Source organism: Anolis sagrei, chromosome 3 (genome assembly GCF_037176765.1).
Source record: "Anolis sagrei isolate rAnoSag1 chromosome 3, rAnoSag1.mat, whole genome shotgun sequence".
Lineage (NCBI taxonomy): Eukaryota > Metazoa > Chordata > Lepidosauria > Squamata > Dactyloidae > Anolis > Anolis sagrei.
This window is the reverse complement of record NC_090023.1, coordinates 235,596,928-235,616,976: the sequence shown is the minus strand read 5'-3', so window position 1 is coordinate 235,616,976 and position 20,049 is coordinate 235,596,928. Positions and strand designations below refer to the sequence as shown.

The 20,049-nt window shown below is 40.7% G+C and overlaps 1 protein-coding gene across 19 annotated transcripts in view; it reads right to left on the bottom strand.

Moving 5' to 3' along the window:
* The window catches only part of AGFG1 (ArfGAP with FG repeats 1), a 42,558-nt gene extending 23,515 nt beyond the window's left edge, over window positions 1-19,043 (bottom strand). For 8 of the 19 annotated variants that reach the window (XM_067465968.1, XM_060767822.2, XM_060767824.2 and 5 more), the window contains exons 1-2: window positions 18,612-19,041; window positions 10,005-10,098 (exon numbers count right to left, since the gene is read on the bottom strand). In XM_067465968.1, coding sequence (XP_067322069.1) covers window positions 10,005-10,098; window positions 18,612-18,778 — 261 coding nt within the window. In that variant the 5' untranslated portion in view covers window positions 18,779-19,041. Of the gene's footprint in view, window positions 1-10,004; window positions 10,099-18,611 lie in introns of all 19 variants that reach the window. The other 11 variants (XM_060767828.2, XM_060767830.2, XM_067465976.1 and 8 more) reach the window with 5 other exon arrangements.
* Between the last annotated feature and the right edge of the window lie 1,006 nt (window positions 19,044-20,049).

The following is a 20,049-nucleotide window of genomic DNA, read 5'->3' as shown; positions in this document are numbered from 1 at the left end:
AAACTCATGTATTTCAGAATACTGTAATGGGGAGGAAGACTTAAATCAGATGTATGCTGTGGAAGTCAGGAGAAAAGTGGCAGTAATGGAGAATCAGAATGTTGATGTGTCCAGTATAAAATCACAATTATTGATTATAACTCAACAAATGTGTTGAGTGGGAAGGCAGCCTGAAGGAAGCAGTTATAAAATCATTGTTGAAAAAGTCCTACATTGATCCCACCACATTGGGCAACTACTGTTTCATTCCATTTCTGGACACATGCATTAGTCTCCAAGTTCCAGAGAATATTGGATAAAACAGATTATTTAGATTCATTTAAATCTTTTATCAGGTCTGTCTAAGATACCTTCTGTTGTTCTGATGAACAATCTATGCCATGGATTGGACAGGAGAAATATGTCCCTGTTGATTTTGCTGAACTTCTTGATGCCTTTCAGTATTATCAACCATGGGGTGCCTTACTGGGATGGGACTTGGAAGACACTATTTTACAGTGGATCTATTCTTTCCTGGAGTATGATTCTGAATGTGTATTTCTTATAACTAGATCCAGACAGTCTGGCTGCAGCTCTATGAGCAACATGAAAACTCCCAACACTTTTCAAAGACAGCCCACACAGAGTTGTAGCTAAGGCATATGCCAGTGTAGCCCAGTCTAGTAACTCTGGGAATAGGTTCAACTGCATAGAAGAAGAATGTAAATCCATCCAGCGCAGATGAAATCCTTATCCTCTGATCTGACTTTTCATTTATAAGGACATTTCTTGTCTTGTCTGGATTAAATTTCAATATGATTGTTCTCATTTAGTTCATTATTTATGACAGGCACTGGTTTCCTTAGCTTGGGATGGAAACAAGTAACTGAATTGAGTGTCATTTGTGTACCAACAGCACTAGAACCGATATCTCAATACAATCACTCAATAGTTTCATGTATATATTAATAGCTTGGGGGATTGAACTGAGCCCTGAGAGGACCCAAGTGGGAAATTGATTGAACACAAATTGCCCACTCCACCTTCTGGCCTTTACACTGCAAGTAATATACATTCCCATGTTAGAAGAACTCCACTGGCTTCTGGTCTATATTCAGGCACAATTCAAAGTGCTGGTTATATCATATAATGATCTCCACAGCTCAGGTACAGGTTAATTAAAGTAAATTATTTTCCCATATGAGCCTGCCTGTGTCTTGTGATTTTCAGGGAAGGCCCTTATTTTTTTCCAGGACTCACACCACCTGATGGTTCCCTCCAGGCTCTGGAACCCTTTGCCTAGAGAATTTAGATGGGTGCCTGACATGCTGCCTTCCAGAACAGACACTGATTTTTTTGTTTTAATGAGACCTTGGAAACCAATTGCTCATTGTGTAAGAGATTTTAAGAACATGCTGTATTTGGCATCTTTTAAAAATGGTTATGGTTTGAAATTGCTTCTAATTCTATTTACATTTTTTAAACTATTGTATGTTTTATTTATATAAAACTTTATGCATACTGGCTTTAATCATGTAAGCTACCTTGAATCCCAGTGCTGGGGAAAAGGGGGCAAATATATAAATACATAGGCTCTTCTAAAAGGGGAAGGATTTTCCTCCCTATTCCAGCTGTTGTTCAGTATTTAATAGCAATGAAGAAAACAAAGATTTTTATGCATTCATACTGACTAATGCAAACCAGGAAGATGGCCAGGAACAGTTGGCTGCCATAAGCATGGGCTGGCATAGAACTATGATTTAATGTTTATTTTTAATGGATCCTTCTCGGAAACTAAAAGAAGAACCTTTAGTATTGGGTCACTGTGAGTTTTTCGGGCCGAATAGCCATGTTCCAGCTGTATTTTTTCCTGACATTTCACCTGAGTCTGTGGCTGGCATCTTCAGAGGTTCTGCTGGCAATGAGGCAAGTGGAGCAAGCGAATGATTTTGGTCATGAAAGCCTTCAACAACACAGCCTTCAGTATTTTAAAAAACTTAAGAAAGTCTGTACTAGGGATAAATATACATCAATGCTGAATTCTTACAACTATCACAATCCTAACATGGGGTGAATCAATGTAACTGATATCTTTAAAATTGTTCATTTCAGCAAAAAGGATGTCTCAATTTATGTGAACTTCCCATTTGCACTCCAACTATTTCATAGAAATGCATTCACTAATTGATACAGGTATGGAAATAGATTTATAAATTATTAAATACTTATCAGATGCCTAACATGGTACACAGACTATGATAAAACAGTATCTGAATAAGTATTACCATCTAACAGATGTGATTCAAAGGAAAACAAACAAGAATATAACGTGGGCTAATTGATAACATCTTAACATTCAGGAGCTGACACGATAGGCTATATTCCAAACATACCGGCCAGATAATTGTTGTTTGATAATTCCTTTGCACTGAGTCCTCTATTGCTTGGAATTTGGGTTGCTGTTTTTTGTTTTGTTTTGTTTGTTTGTTTTTACATTTTTGTATTAAATCTGCTAGCAGGTGAGATGAGGGCACATTCCCAATGTCAATCATAATAAAGTAGCATCTCAGCTAAGATTTAGAAGCACCTCACCTGAAGTTATATAGTAGACCTTTGTAAGACCTTAAATAGTGGACCTTAAATTTGCAACAACAAAGAGCACTGCTTGGAGGGCTATGATTCAATTCTTCTTTTAAGAGAGAAAATTACAGTGGGAAAATTACTGTCCCACATTATTCTAACTTCAGTTTTCTGAAGGGAAGATTCCAGCTTTTATTGCAGACCAATATTTATACAAAAGAGGTTCGCAATTGCCTTCCTGTTTGGCTGAGAGAGTGTGCCTTGCCAAAGGTCACCCAGTGTTTTTTATGACTGAGTAAAAATTCAACCTCTGTCTTCCAGTGTTCTAGTCCAGCACTCAAACTGCTGGCTCTATTGTAGTATGTATTACGATAAGTAGTATTTGATTTACAAAACTGATGTATAAAACTATGTGTCAAAAGCCAGTTAATTGCTTCAAATGCTCAACATTTCAACAGCAATCAACCATTTAGAAGCTTTAAGAAAGCACACTGATTTGAACACTATATAGTGGAAAGTCAAGATAAACAAATTACATCTTCACTCAGAAATGAAACTAGACTTCATAGTGCAAGTGAGATAGTTCCGTTTGAAGCTACACTGAAGCAAAGAGGAAAACCTCATAAGCCACCCACACGTATTGGATCCCCACCATCCTATAAATACTGGAAAGTATGATCCATGTTTAGTTCTTAGTCAAGCAAGGAAAACATCTCCTCTGTGGGTTTTGGTGATATATATTCTAAGAAGTATAGACATAGCAAACTGAGGTTCAGTTATAGACTAATCCTGCCTGATCGAGAGAATCAGGCAGGACAGAGAGGATCAGGCAGAATCCAACTCTATTATTCTGAAAGCTCTACAGAATCTACAGATATATCATAGTTAACAAAGTAGATGTGTTCTTGGTCATCAACTCGTTAACAGAAAATTTAGCTCCAGTGGAAAAACCATGTGGAATAAACAGCTTTCTACAGTACACTTTTTATCTAAACCTAACAATATGAACATGTGGAATGAAACAGCTAGCTCCCGCTTAAGTCAATGAAAACTCCCGTAAGTTTCAGAAGCAACTGAAAGCTCCTTCTAAAATTCATTCAGGATGTCTTCACTTTGCATATGATTTCCATTTTGATAGTCCAATTTCTAGTTCTATATTTTTTAAAAACACTCTGACAATAGCTGATGAGGCAACCATATCTGTTCTCCTCTTTTCTTCCTATTTTGCTGTTTATGTATTCTCATTAAGGGATTCTGGAGACAGATGTTGTTCACCATACATGTTAAAGGCAGGCAAACCACTGCTGTATGATCAGCAAGAGTGGAATCCCATTTTTCCCAGCTCAAACTTTATTGCATTGTTTAGTGTAGATGTATATGTGATGGGAAAAGCTGCAATTTGATACCAACAGTCTTTGTTTCTCCCCTTCTTCCTGATCATCCCATTTATCACATTCCCATAATAAAGACTCAGTCAGTTTAAACTTTTTTCCCACCAACCCACCTGCTCACCACATTCCTGCTGCCAGTTTAGATCCCCTTAAACCCCTTTAAAAGGAGGTGATCAGTGGGAGTGAGCGTAACAACTTTTTAAATTCTGGACTGAGGGTCTGGTGCTGTTTGCAGGACATAAAGGACAGGTGAAGAGGCAGGTGGACTATGGAGAGGAAGTGGATTTAAAATCTGGAAAGAGAAGAAGCAAGATGAGATGAATTGGCAGGAAAGGGGTTTACATTTTGACTGAATTTTCATGGTGGGAAGGTGGTTAATGGAGAGAGGGGCTAGGGCTGTAGACAGGACATCAAAGAAGCAGCAGAGAGGTGGCAGCAGGACTGAGGATAGAGATATATTCATAGTAAAGGGTTTGAAAGTAATGCTGAAGCTTTATAGTGGGAAGATGAGAAAGTACACAATGGGCAGGACTGTTAATGTGAAGTAGGTCTGCACCATGAATATTTGGATCAACTTAAAATATTCACTTTTCTCCCATTTTTGCACGGGTCCTGGCCACCAAACCTCTGCAAATGAGGCAGGCTGACAACAGAAGAAAAATACATCTGAGCATTAGGCAAACAATGTAGTTGTTCATTTCAACTTTAGCATTATTATTATGTATATTGTGTCATCGGTGTATATGGCACTTTACATAAACAGTTTACAATTCTGATTCCCCTGCCCTCAGGTTTCAGACACTGGTTGCTGTTCACTCTTTCAGTGGCAGTTGGGACAGCCTTTCATTGGTTACTGGAGCTAAATGTGATATCTTTGTAAAGAAGCAAACAGTTTACACATGAGTCAAAAGTTGAAGATGTGAGAAAAATTATTACTTTAAAAGCAGAGACTTGAGACTCACATAATAATGAACATAATCACATCATGCTAATAAAAATGGGATGGAACAACAAGATGAGCTAATTTAAGTCCCATAGGAAGGGATGAGGCCCAAGAGCTAAAAACATTCACCACTGGCATTCTGAGAACCTTTATGTATAATTTTTTGAAGAAATTCTCCTGCATCTTCTGGGGGGGGGGGGTAGTTTTTCAATAATTTTCTCTTCTCTTTCTGTTTTAGGCCAAGAGAAGCCATTTTCCAAAGCAAGTCATGTGCCAGAGGTCAGTTCCAGCTTTGAAAAAAAAGGCTCTCACTAGAATCGTGTTTTTCAAACTGTGCTCCTCCAGATGTTTTGGACTTCAGCTCCCACAGTTCCTAAAAGCTGGTAAACTGCCTGGGATTTCTGAGAGCTAAAGTCCAAAACATTTGGAGGAACACAGTTTGAGAAACACTGCAGGATTTCCAAGAAAAATTGAATTAGATTTTTTTTTAAAAAAAAAATGAGGCTGAAGGTACCCTTGAGGACTTTTAAAAAAATACATTAGAAGAACAAAGACTAAGGATCATATGTCCTCTTTATCTAGCAATCATTTTTTTATCTTGTGGGCAAGCACAAACAGACAAAGCAGCAAACTAAGGTTCAGTGAATGGGAGTTATTAAATCACTGTGTGGTGGTCAAGGACAAAAACATGGAAACAAGGCTTCTTCTTGTAGTGAAAAATACAATTTGGTCTTATTTTTGAAGGGCTTCTTGAATTACTAATTTTAATCAGAAACTTGAATCTACACTTAGAGAATGCAGAGGAGGAGGAGGAGGAGGAGGAGGAGGAGGAGGAGGAGGAGGAGGAGGAGGAGGAGGAGGAGGAAGAGGAAGAAGAAAGCAGCATAAAACCCTCATTCAAGCTGCCTGCACCCTGCAACAGTAAAAATTGACATTTCAGACAGCTCCCAGAAATGTAAATGCCACAATATCACTTAAGGCCTGCAGAGGGTGTGTGTGGTCCCCTCTGCTGGCACCCACACAGCTTAAAAGATAACAAAGAAAAGAGAGCCAAGCAGATGAGAATCAAACCTGATTTTAATGGAGAAATACTTACTGGTAGTTTCCCCTCATGGCACCTATTTGCTTTCCAATAAATGTTAGATGTACAAACCCTTTAGGGCAGTGTTTCTCAAACTGTGCTTCTCCAGACGTTTTGGACTTCAGCTCCCAGAAATTCCAGCTATTAGGAATTGTGGGAGTTGAAGTCCAAAACATCTGGAGAAGCACTGCTTTGGAGAATAAATGCTACAATAAGGAAATAGTCCGGTCATCACCAACAGAAACTGCAAAGGGAATGTAATACCATATTTTCCGGTGCATAAGATGACTGGGCATTTAAGACAACTCCCAATTTTTCCCGTTAAAATATAGAGTTTAGGGTATACTTGCCATATAACACTACCCCTCTTTGAATGCTTACCAAATTAAAAATTTAAAAAGCATCAGATTTGATCCCAATCTGGCAATTTTCCTATTACCGTACCTCCTTCTCTGCCTCTCAGATCTTGCACATGTGCATCTGTGCTGTTCACTGCAGGCCTCAGGAGCGGGATCTGAGAGGCAGAGAAGGAGATACAGTAATAGGATACAAGGGCGGGCCAGACGGATGAAAGAGACATGTTTTTCTGGGCACAGCGCCACTCTATCTCATTTTTCCATAACCTGCGCGTCCTGGATGCCTGCAGCTTGCTCCGCCCTTCACTTACACCTTTCCAGTGAGGCGCCCCCTCAGCTCGTCATTGGGACCGCATTAAGTCACTTCTTTCTATGAATCCTGGTGAGTGGATTTTCTTCTACCGTACTTGTACAGCTCCGCCCTTGATGCTTTCTGTCGGTCGCCGCATATGGTGGGGATGCAGCTGAAACCATTTTTTAACTCCCCCTACCATAGGTGGCGATCACAGATTCTCCAGTCCAGCTCAAAAGTTTCAGCATTAGCCCTATAAAATGACACCCAGCGTATAAGATGACCCCCGACATTTGAGAAGATTTTCCTGGGTTAAAAAGTAGTCTTATACACCAGAAAATACAGTATTTCTCTTTATACACAATTTCTCAGTATCCCAAAAGCAGCAATAAATATACATATATTATGAAGTGTCTTGAAATCACAAATTATTAGTCATTTCAGACTATGAGTAAGAGGTGCCTTATTTTTTCTTTTTTGCAGCTTCATTTTATTGACTTTGTAGACTAGACAGTGGCTCAAAGATCCCAGGTATAAGCTTGCACATAATTCATTCACCGATCTCTCTTTGTGTGTTTTGTTTTGGGGAAAAGACAGACTGCATATTCTGTCAACCTTTTGCAGATGCAGATGCACAAATCAGAGACTCCAGTGGCTCAACAGAGAGGCCAATGATGTTTGATAAAATCAACAACTTCAAGATGCACTATAGCATTGTATCTTCATTGCATCTAATCTTTCTTAGAACTGATGCCTGGTTTTTCTTGTTTTTCCTTTCTTCCTCCATCTCTTTATTGTGTCTTTATACATTCTAAGGATGTGGGGCAATGAGTCTCCTGTTTTTACTCATCAGAAACTACTCCGTAAGCTATTTTGGCTGGAGTCTGGGAGACAAAGTAAAATAAATATTCTTAGTCAATTATCAATTTATCAAGACTCATCTTGTCTTCTGCAACAAGATTTCTGAAAATGTGAATTATTTTCATGTCCATCTGCCTGCATTCCCTGCATACCAGTTGCTGTGTTTTCTGCAGTTCTCCTTACAGCAGTACTATGAAAAACTCAGTTATTCAACAACTATAGAAAGTTATACTTCTAAAACTAAATTGCAGAAAGTTTCTAGTATGCTGAGCAGCAAAGGACTGGTTGGTCAACTATAGTTGCTTAAAACAAAATAAATACTCTTCTCTATATTCTAATCAACCAGGATCCTATCTAGAAAAGAAACTGATAAATCATACAGTACGACCTTTATGCCTGTGAGACCAATACCCAGAGTTTCACTTACTCGCACCAAACAAAATATGTCATGTCTAGATTCTACAATATGCTTCCACCAGTAGTTACTATGAAGTCGTCCTGGGATACCTAGCAAATTCCTAAAAAGGATACCACTCTATAAATTTTCTAGGTCCTCTAGAGTGACTCTTTGGTAACTTTTGGCAAACATGGTTTGGTAACATCCCTGACTTCTGTTTTCAATGGTAAGTTCAGGAATGTATCCTCCGGGGATAATGGGACTGTACTGTACTCATTTTAAACTGCAAAATCACATTCCATAGCAAAATTACTTGACCAAATACAAATATAGGGTGCAGCTACATATTCAATAGACATTTCTTCCTATCACAGTGGTTCTCAACCTGTGGGTCCCCAGATGTTTTGGCCTTCGGCTCCCAGAAATCCTAACAACTGGTAAACTGGCTAGGATTTCTGGGAATTGTAGGCCAAAACACCTGGGGAGCCACAGGTTGAGAACCACTGTCCTATCAGCCTAGACAGGGGATAGTAATCCAAGAAGTGGTACTCTAAATTTGGCTACTGTAATATACTCTACATGGGGATGTCTTTGAAGACCAATCAGAAGTTATAACTATTGCAAAACATAGCTACATTGTTGAAAGGAACAATAGATATAGAAACGACTTCAAAGTGTTGCAGTTTATTTAACTGTCTCTCAGTTTGTTCAAATTATTGTACTTTGTTACACTGTGCACACTAATTAAATTTATTTATTATATGATGCCGAGATATGTTGCCCTGAGATTCTATGGTGTAAAAAGGATATGAACTTGAATACATAAAACTCTTGTAACTATGAAAGATCATCAACTTAATTTTACCGAATAACTGAAAATTTATGCGCCTGCTAGAATACACAGCTAGAGCAATCATGGCTTGAAGAACAGTATTTCAAGACTTTGTGTGTCAGGTCTCAAATATAGTACTTCATTTTTTCATAACCATAATGCTGTTAGAAACTATTCCTCAAAGAAAGAGGTATGAGAATCTGCACTAGAATTGTAACTCAAATTGTACATTTAAATAAATCACTACAGTTTCTGACAATTTTTAAGATCTCATATTCAGCAAATTCTTTGTTTAAGTCCATATAAAGTAAGCCATTGTGAAACTATTCTGTTGTGCAACATGAATGGAAGTCTTAGGAAATACCACCCATCTTGAGCAGGAAGTCTTATACTGGAAAATGCAGAGTGGGGCGGGGAAAAGCTATGGGCTATTCTGTCTCAGGCTGAGAGAAATCTTTCCTGTTGCAAAAAAGCAAATTACAGTTAAGAAGGGCTCAAATGCCTCATATTATTTACAAATACCGATATGGACTTTTTTTTTTACTTATGGCAGAGAGAATCAAATTCTTATCTTCAGAATAAATATTTAAGTGCAACTAGCTTTTTAAATGCAAGCAATCTCTGAGTTACAAACATCCAACTTACAAATGACTCATAGTTAAGAACGGGGGTGAGACAACAGGAAGTGAGAGAAATCTATCTCTCGGAAGGGAAATTCATTCCTGAAAGAGTTATTATCATGGGGATAATGTGTCTTCACTGAAGCTTTATCATAAATCCTTGTTTCCACAACAAGTCAAATTCGTCAAAATCCAACTGCCACAGCAACATAAAGTTCGGTGAAATCTTTTGAACAGGGTGACAGAGAACAAAAGAAACAGGGTGACAGAGGTGAACAGGGTGACAGAGAACAAAAGAAACACCTCAGGGGTGTTAATCTTTCCGCATGCTATCCAAAGATAAATGCTGGAGTTACACTTTAAAAATGTACCTGTTCTGACTTACATACAACTTCAAATTAAGAACAAACCTACAGAACCTATGTCAGTGGTTCTGAACCTGTGGGTTTCCAGGTGTTTTGGCCTACAACTCCCAAAAATCCCAGCCAGCTTACCAGTTGTTGCGATTTCTGGGAGTAGAAGGCCAAAACATCTGGGGACCCACAGGTTCAGAATCACTGACCTATGTCGTTCATAACTTGGAGACTGCCTGTAATGGCAAACTATAGTCACTGATGTATTGTCTATTGCTGTAAAATTATTTCAGACAAATAAGAATCCAATAATACTTACTTCGTTCCCATGTTTCTGAAGAAATTCTATTTCTTGCTGTGTAAATGTGGTCATGGAAATGGACTTCACTCTGTGAGGTGGATTTAAACCTCGCCTATAAGGAAAGAAAATTTAATATTGTCATATGATTTCTCCAAGAAAACAGAACTTTTAAGCAAACCCTAACTTTTAAAATTAGCCACTGCCCAAAATATGATTAAGTTTCAGAAACAGTAACTGACATTTTAATAAATCACTTTTTATTGTTTTGATCTATGTATTCAAAGCCTGTTGAGAAGTTAGGCTTTGGAACCTTAATGCTCAAGGATTTTTCTAACTCTTAAGGAGTTTGTTCATAGGTGTTAATTCAAATACAACTACACTTATCTTTTGAGAGGCACTATCCCTTCTAAGTTTTCAAGAAAGTTTTATATACACGCAGATATTAATTCTTAAAATATTCCAATATAACAATATTTCAGTCTATTGAGCTCAAGGGCAGTTTTCTTTCTAAGGAAAGCCTCAGGCTATTCCGTAACTATAAAACTGAGACCAGATTTTGGAAAAGTTACTTTTAAGAACCATGAAGATATTGGTTTTATTTTATATGCCATGTTCGAGAAAGCTTAGAGATTCTATTGTGTGTTTAGGTTTATTAGAATTCAAGTTTTCACTTTAACAAACAAACATGCAGGTGTCAATAGGAGGAAGAGGGAGAAGAGAAACATCACTAGTGCTTAACTGTGGGTGGTCTAGTCTGCATTAACAAAACATCAGTTGGGTTTGCTTTGGGTTTTGCTATTGTGCACTGGGTATGTCTGTACATACTTCAAACAAATGATGGTTACACAAATGGGATCCAGCAACACAAAGACCACATCCACCACCCACATCCTTTTTATAAGGAGAAACATTTCACAGGCATCAGAATACTTTGCTTAAATCAGGGGCAAGGCAAAGTGTGACCTATAAGCTATATCTAGCTCTCCAAGCCATTTTAAGGGCAGTCAAGGGTTCCTCCAACTGTATTAAAATTACGTAGCAATTTCTTGTCTCTAAAGAGCTGTCACCAACCACAAACCTCTCTAGTGGATATTACTACTGAGTACTTCCACCTACCTTTATAAAATCTCAGGAACTTCCTTCAACTTTACATCATTTCAGAAAGGGGTTTAACTTCTCTTCTGATCCCTTAAAGACAGGTTTGTATAGACCCGGCCTGCACAACCTGTAAGCCTGCAGCTGTTTTGGCCTCCAACTCCCAGAAGCCATAGCCAGCTTATCCAACAGCCAGGAATTCAGGGAGTTAGAGGCCAAAACAGCTGGAGGACCCCCAGGTTGTGCAGGCCTAGTTTAGACCAAAAGGATTCTAGGCGATTAAAAATAGCCAGGGAACCCCAAATGAGGCAAAATGGACAATAGCAACCTGACTCTTTCATTATATTGCCCATTTTGGGGCAAAACATTTAATTTTGTCCACATCCCAATTTGTGGGTGGATAATTGTCTAGGATTCTGTAAGACAGTGGTGCTCAACCTGTGGGTCCCCAGATGTTTTTGCCTTCAACTCCCAGAAATCCTAACAGTTGGTAAAGCTTATTTCATGTGCTGTATTCTTAACAGAAACCTACTCCATAAAGGGCAGCAAGTTTATTTCTCCTACAGATGTTCAAGAGCAACCATACCACCAGTGTAATGTACAAAATGGAATTTGAAGGCCTAGAGATGAGAAGCAATGACGCCTGCAGGTACAAGAAACATTGGAGATTGCATAAGTTACACCTCTGTAAAGATAATGTTGTTTACTGAAGTATGGATTTATGAATAAATTAAAACAGTGATACGACTGATGTTTGTTCATGCTTACAAAAGAGAGCTAATAAAAACAGTTGAGAATTATAGTGTTTTACTGCATCAGGAATTACTACTGACAGTACACCTTTCACCTTAAGTTTACTGAACTACTTTATATTTTCACAGAGAAATTATTGTGGTTTGCAAGGATGGATGACTAACATTTGGTAAACACAGAGAAATATAGTTTCATCATAAATATTCTTTGAAAAAAACTACCTTTTACAACTGATGTAATCGAAGTACTAAGAAAAATGCACGATCTGCACAAATAGCTTAAACTCTGTTACAACAGCTTTCTGAAATATTTATGTAGTACAGGAAAGGTCTTCAAAGAAAACATACAATTATGATCTGATGCTATCCAGATTGAATTCCACTGAATACATATCAAGAACACTTTAAAACCTCAAATCTATTTTTACAAAATTTGGCAAAAAAAGCATGATTTAACAGATAATGCTCCCATTATTTTCCACTATAAATATATAATATACCATGGTCATAAGATTCCCCAGTGTTCTAGCATCATTAAGATGTTCTTAATGTTCTGACCATAAGAATCCAGACCTCAGTTATATAAAAAAAATAATTTTCTCCCCAGAGGATGGCAATCTATTATTGCAACCAGCACTCCTGATTGTTGCTGCACTATTATGCATATTCTCCTATTTGTTAACTTCTAAATGGGGATATCTAAGGTTGAATCTGGAACCTTCTAAATAAAGCATATGCTTTACTAATAGACTTTAATCTGGCAACAGACTCCAGATGTTCTCTATGCATGCAGTTTTAATAAGTTGTGTATCTTAGGTGCTTGATGTAAAACCATGATCTACAATACCAAATTCTTGAACAAGGTTAATCTTTCAAGGGATAAAAAGTTTACTAAACTATCTACAGAGGGTATGTCCAACCTCTTCAAAATATTGGACAGTTACATATTTCAAAACTATTTGCATAGCAATTTTTGTCTTAATTGCTGTAGAGCAACAGGTAAATTTAGGAACATTCCAATTCAGGGATGACAACTGTGGGTGCATCTACACTGAAGAATTAACACAGTTTAACACCACTTTAATTGCCACCACTCAATGCTATGAAATAAGGGAGTCTTACAAGGTCTTCAGACTTCTCTGCCAAAGAGCGCTGATGCCTCACCAAACTACAACTCCCATGATTCCATGGCAATGAGACATGGCAGTTCGAATGGTGTCAAACGGCATTCATTCTTCAGTGTAGATGTATGCTGGGTGATTCTTGCAATCAATGAGACTCAAAGTGGAGGTCAATGAACTATGCTATGCCCTGGAGATCTTCCAGTAATGTAAGAAACATTTTAGCCAATGGATAGAAATATGGTACTAGTCCATAGGACAGAGTGTACTCCACATCATATAATTTAAAAGCAATGCTCCAAATATCACTGAACTGCAGTCTCCAGTATTTTTATTAGTAGATATGCTGGCTAGGGTTGCTCAAAGTTTCACTTCAGCAATATCTTGTAGGGTGGGGATGGGCAAACAATAACTTTTACAGGCATAACTGACTATAATGAACTTAGGGATTAGCAAGTAATCATTAGTCAGTTTCCTGCAATTAGCCCTGGAGGCAAACATTTAATGTGCCTGGCTAACGCAATCTCAGGAAGTGGCAAATATCTACAAACTAAAGCAGTAATTGCAGGAATAACTGCAACAAAACACTAAAAAAAGCCCTATAACAGTAGAGAATATTTGACAAGTGTCCCCCACCCATTTCACATATTTTCAGGACTAATGTCAGAACTGGCACTTGTCCACCTTTCACGTGCCTTGAGAGATCATGAAGAAGTAGCTGACCAAGTCAGCAAGCTTTTCTCCCCAGGCCAGCTCAGAACCGGATAGCTTCCTTTTAGAAAACGCCTTGAAATTTTCACTACATCTCAAAGGCTACAGGAAATACTCTCCACCGACTTAGTGTCTCACTTTATGATTACTCCATACTGTTTCCCTTATTGCTGGTGATTGAATGAAATTATATATAGATAGATAGATAGATAGATAGATAGATAGAGAGAGAGAGAGAGAGGATTGTTAACTAGCACCCATGGAGATTGGTAGATGCCGGATAAATAGTTTCTGGTTGCTTTACAATTATCATTATAAATAAGCCTAACTAATATCATATTGTAAACACTGTATTGACTTCATATTACTACTAAAACACAGCAATTAAAATATGAAGAGAAACAAAGACAATGTAGCATAGGTTTGCATTTTTAAAATGGCAAAGGTTTCCCCTCGACATTAAGTCTAGTCATGTCTGACTCTGGGGAGTGGTGTTTACCTCCATTTCTAAACCAAAGAGCTGGCGTCCTCCAAGGTCATGTGGTCAGCATGACTGCATGGAGTGCCATTACCTTCCCGCTGGAGCAGTATCTACTGATCTACTCACATTTGCATGTTTTCAAACTGCTAGGTTGGCAGAAGCTGGAGCTCACAGTAGGAGCTCACCCTGCTCCCCAGATTCAAACCACCAACCTTTCGGTCAGCAAGTTCAGCAGATCAGCGCTTTAACCCGCTTTGTCACCAGGGGCTCCTTTTATGATATGATAAAAAGAGCTTTTTAATTTAAATATTTGTTTCATCAATTTTTGCTGGTTGATTGAGTTCTGGTTAACTGAAAGTACATCCACCACCAATACACTTAAACAGGATGTTAGGAATAATGGAGATTTCCACAGATCCCAAAATCACTTCTCTACATACCCTAACACATTCGGTGTTCTTCCCTCTCTGCTGTTCCTTTTCAGCCAAGCTCACCATTCCAGCTCTCATTCCCCTTACATTTGCTCCCTTCTGTCATACCAAATACTGCTGTTAACTTGCTTAAGGAACTTGAAGACACCCCAAGCTCTTCTATGGCACAGGCCCTCTTTCTCTCTGGAGTCTTATTCCATCCAATTCTTTCATCCCAGTTTTGTTTTTAATTGTGGTGTGGAGAGGAACACCCAGGCTTCTTCCCAATGCCCCTCCTCCCCAAAATTCCTCTTCCAGACTCAGAATTCATCCCCTCTTTCATCTTGTCCCCACCAAGAAGGGACATTTACACAATACAAATTTGCGATTGAGGACAAAGGGAAGTCTTCTTAAATCACTAATCTCCAGTTTCCCAAAGGTTTCTGTGAAGTCCTCTTTCTCTTCCCCTAATGCCCTACTGTGTTCTCCTGTGGGGAAGAGGATAATGTCAAACTGCACTAACTTTACAGTGTTGACATATCCTTCCTCTACATCAGTGGTTCTCAACCTGGGGTCCCCAGATGTTTTTGGCCTACAAAACCCAGAAATCCCAGCCAGTTTACCAGCTGGTAGGATTTCTGGGAGTTGAAGGCCAAAAACATCTGGGGACCCCAGGTTGAGAACCACTGCTCTACATGATCCCCACTAAGGCAATACCAATGGGAAACTGAGGAGAAAGAGAAGTCTTCCTAAGAGGCCCTCCCGTGAAGTTTCCCTGGACTCCTCCATAACTGTCTCTCCACTTTCCCCAACCTTCCTCTTGTCAGGAAGACAATTGCAGTTAAAGTGGCATCTAATTCTACAGTGTAGAATGCACCCTTCTTCCTCCACCAATTGGGATCATTTACACAATATCAATGTGGAGCTGAGGAGAAAGGGAGATCTTCTTTAGAGAGCCCTCATCCAATCTCCAATGGCCCAGGTTTCCTTGAATTCCTCTTTAACAGCATTAATTGTATATGCATTCCTCATTCATTGTCTGACGCCATTTACACCATCTCACTGTGAAGCTGAGGAGGAAAGGAGGTCTTCTTAAGACTGCCTTCATTCAATCTCCAGCCACTCAAGAGGTTTCCTTTGAACTTTTTCTCTTCCCTATTCCTAAACACTTGATGAAGAACATGACAGTCAAAGTGGTATCAAACTGCAACAACCTTACAGTGTATCAGGTATGGGCAAACTTGGGCCCTCTAAGTCGAAGTCCAAAACCCTTGGAGAGCCCAAGTTTGCCCATGCCTAATTGTGATCACTGACAATGTAGAACTGAGGAGAAAGGGAAGTCTTCTTAAGAGTGCCTTCATTCAATCTCCAGTCAGATGCCTCCTTCTTCCCCCATCAATTATGACCATTGAACAATACCAATGGAGAACTGAGGAGAAAGGGAGGTCTTCTCAAGACTGCCTTCATTCAATCTCCAGCCAGATACACCTTTCTTCCCCCAACTGTGACCATTGACACAATACCAATGTGGAGCTGAGGAGAATAATTCAATTTCCTGCCAGATGCACCCTTCTTCCCCCAACTATGACAACTGACACAATACCACTGTAAAGCTGAGGAGAATGGGAGGTCTTCTTAAGAGTGACTTCATTCAATCTCCAGCCAGATTCACCCTTATTCCCTCACCAATTGATATCATTCACAAAATACCAATTTGGGGCTGAGGAGAATGGGAGGTCTTCTTAAGAGTGCTTTCATTCAATCTCTAGTCAGATTCATCCTTCTTCCCCATCAGTTGTGACCACTGATACAATACCAATTTGGGGCTGAGGAGAAAGAGAGATCTCAAGAGTTCCTTCATTATATCTCTAGCCAGATGCTCCCCTCTTCCCTCACCAATTGAGATCATTGTCAAAATAACAATTTGGGGCTGCGGAGAATGGGAGGTCTCTTAAGAGTGCCTTCATTCAATCTCCAGCCAGATTCACCCTTCTTCCCCATCAACTGTGACCACTGACTCAATATCAATTTGGGGCTGAGGAGAAAGAGAGATCTTAAGAGAGCCTTCATTATATCTCCACCCAGATTCACCCTTATTCCCTGTCAATTGTGTCCACTGACTCAATACCAATTTGGGACTGAGGAGAAAGAGAGCTCTTAAGATGCCTTCATTTAATCTCCAGCCAGATGCACCCTTCTTCCCTCACCAATTGAGATCATTGTCAAAATACGAATTTGGGGCTGAGGAGAATGGGAGGTCTTCTTAAGAGTGCGTTCATTCAACCTCCAGCCAGATTCACCCTTCTTCCCCATCAATTGTGACCACTGATACCATACCAATTTGGGGTTGAGGAGAAAGGGAGATCTCAAGAGTTCCTTCATTATATCTCCAGCCAGATGCACCCTTCTTCCCCATCAATTGTGACCACTGATACAATAGCAATTTTGGGCTGAGGAGAAAGGGAGATCTCAAGAGTCCCTTCATTATATCTCCAGCCAGATGTACCCTTCTTTCCTCATCAATTGATATCATTGACAAAATACCAATTTGGGGTTGAGGAGAAAGGGAGATCTCAAGAGTTCCTTCATTATATCTCCAGCCAGATGCACCCTTCTTCCCCATCAATTGTGACCACTAATACAATACCAATTTGGGGCTGAGGAGACAGAGAGATCTCAAGAGTTCCTTCATTATATCTCCAGCCAGATGCACTGTTCTTCCCCATCAATTGTGACCACTGATACAATACCAATTTGGGGCTGAGGAGAAAGGGAGATCTCAAGAGTTCCTTCATTATATCTCCAGCCAGATGCACCCTTATTCCCTCGCCAAGTGATATAATTAACAAAATACCAATTTGGGGTTGAGGAGAAAGGGAGATCTCAAGAGTTAGAATCAAAGAGTTGGAAGAGAACTCATGGGCCATCCAGTCCAACCCCCTGCCAGGAAGCAGGAATATTGCATTCAAATCACCCCTGACAGATGGCCATCCAGCTCCTGTTTAAAAGCTTCCAAAGAAGGAGCCTCCACCACACTCCGGGGCAGAGAGTTCCACTGCTGAACGGCTCTCACAGTCAGTTCCTTCATTATATCTCCAGCCAGATTCACCCTTCTTCCCCATCAATTGTGACCACTGATACAATATCAATTTGGGGCTGAGGAGAAAGGGAGATCTCAAGAGTTCCTTCATTCAATCTCCAGCCAGATGCACCCTTCTTCCCTCACCAATTGAGATCATTGACAAAATACCAATTTGGGGCTGAGAAGAATGGGAGGTTCTTGTAGGTTTTTTTTGGGCTATAGGGCCATGTTCTAGAGGCATTTCTCCTGACGTTTCGCCTGCATCTATGGCAAGCATCCTCAGAGGTAGTGAGGTCTGTTGGAAATAGGAAAATGGGTTTATATATCTGTGGAATTGCTGGGGTGGGGCAAAGAGCTCTCTGCTGAAGCTAGGTGTGAATGTTTCAGCTGACCACCTTCATTAGCATTTGAAGGCTTGACTGAGCCTGGGAAAATGTTCTGTTGAGAGGTGTTAAGATGTGCCTGGTTGTTTCCTCTCTGCTGTTTAGCTGTAGTAATTTTAGAGAATGGGAGGTCTTCTTAAGACTGCCTTCAATTACTCTCCAGCCAGATGCACCCTTCTACCCCCACCAATTGAGATCATTGACAAAATACCAATTTGGGGATGTGGAGAAAGGGAGATCTCAAGAGTTCCTTCATTATATCTCCAGCCAGATGTACCCTTCTTCCCTCACCAATTGAGATCATTGACAAAATACCAATTTGGGGTTGAGAAGAATGGGAGGTCTTCTTAAGACTGCCTTCAATTACTCTCCAGCCAGATGCACCCTTCTTCCCCCACCAATGGGGGCCAGGCCATTGTTGACACAATACCAGGGCGGCGCTGAGGAGAAAGGGAGATCTTCTGAAGAGTCTCCTGGGAACTCCTCTTCCTCCCCGTGTCCCCACACTCCCTCATCCCCCTTGTGGCTCCTTCCTTCCTCTCTCTCTCTCTCCCTCTCTGCCTTCCGCCGCATCTTCCCCCTCAACTCACAGGATGCCGGAGCAGGAGGTACACACGAAGCTGCCCACCGTCATGTCGGTGTAGGTGGGGCCGCGCTGGTCGCAGTCGAAGCACTTGCGGTTGGGCGGCAGGCCGCTCATCTCCCGCAGCAGCTTCAGGTGCTTCTCCTCCTGCTTCCGCTTGGCGCTCGCCGCCATGGCAGGGAAAGGAAGGCAAGCAGGAAGGAAGGGAGAGGCCGGCCTGGGGACGGGGAAGGGAGGCGGAGGAGAAGGCAAGGCCTCGCTGGCCTCCCCCTCAGGAGAGGCAAGGAAGGGAGGGAGGGAGGGAGGGAAGGAAGGAAGGAAGGAAAGAGGAAGAAAGGCAGCGGTTGGGAGGAGGATGATGGCGGCGGCGGTGGCGGCGGCGGCGCGCGAGGAATGAGGGAAGCCGGCCCCGCTGAGGCGGAATCTGCGCGACACCTTGCTTTCCCCTCCAGGCGCGGAAAGAGGCGGCCCCTACTGGCCCGGAGGACTCACTGCGGATCCTGGCCCTTGTCCTCCAGGATGGGGAAACAAACAGGCTCTCCCCAAGGAAAAGAAAGGGAGGGAGGCAGGAAGGAAGGCCATCTGTCTTAATACCCCCCTATTTTCAACCCCCCTATTTGCAGGTAAAAAAAACCCTAGTTTACTCAACTGGGTAACCAAATCCCAGTGCCCAGTCTATGATAATAAAAAAAATAGATTCCCTGCAGAACTGCAAGCACTATCTCACAGTTTATCATTATCTATCTATTATCTATCATTTTACCAATTTACATTGCAATAGCAGCAATAACTGACATAGTGGAAGCAACCAAGTTGGTCTACCTGCAGCTGGCAGGTAAAGGGGATTTGACCTGGATTGCAGGTGAAAACTGAGGAAAGTATGGAAACTGCGGTGTCTACCACTGACTGGTTCATCTAATCCAGTGGTTCCCGAGCTTTTTTTTTTACCAGGATCACTTTGACAAGGGACCTCTTGACCAGGAACCACTTTGAACAGGAACCATTTGACCAGAGACCACTTTTATGTGGGACCACTTTCACAAGGGACCTCTTGACTAGAGACCACTTTGACCAGGGACCACTTGACCAGGGACCACTTTGACATGGGGCCACTTTGACAAGGGACCTCTTGACCAGAGACCACTCTCCAACATTAGTACCCAAAGGTTACGAATGTTTTTGGTCAATGTTAGATTCGGTTTAGTTATTTCGGGTGCTGATTAAGAAAACTGCATTGGATAGATCGCATCAACCCTAGTTTCTGATACAGATCTTATGCCATCCAGTAGTCGCCATCTGCTCGCCCACAGAAAACCACATATAATAATCACGAACTGATGTGGTAGTAATCTTTCATGGGTAGTCAGCCTCTCCTCTCCCAACATCCCTGTTACCTTGGCACTATAAGAAAGTTTTGTGAGACCAATAGTTCTTGTTGCCGTGTG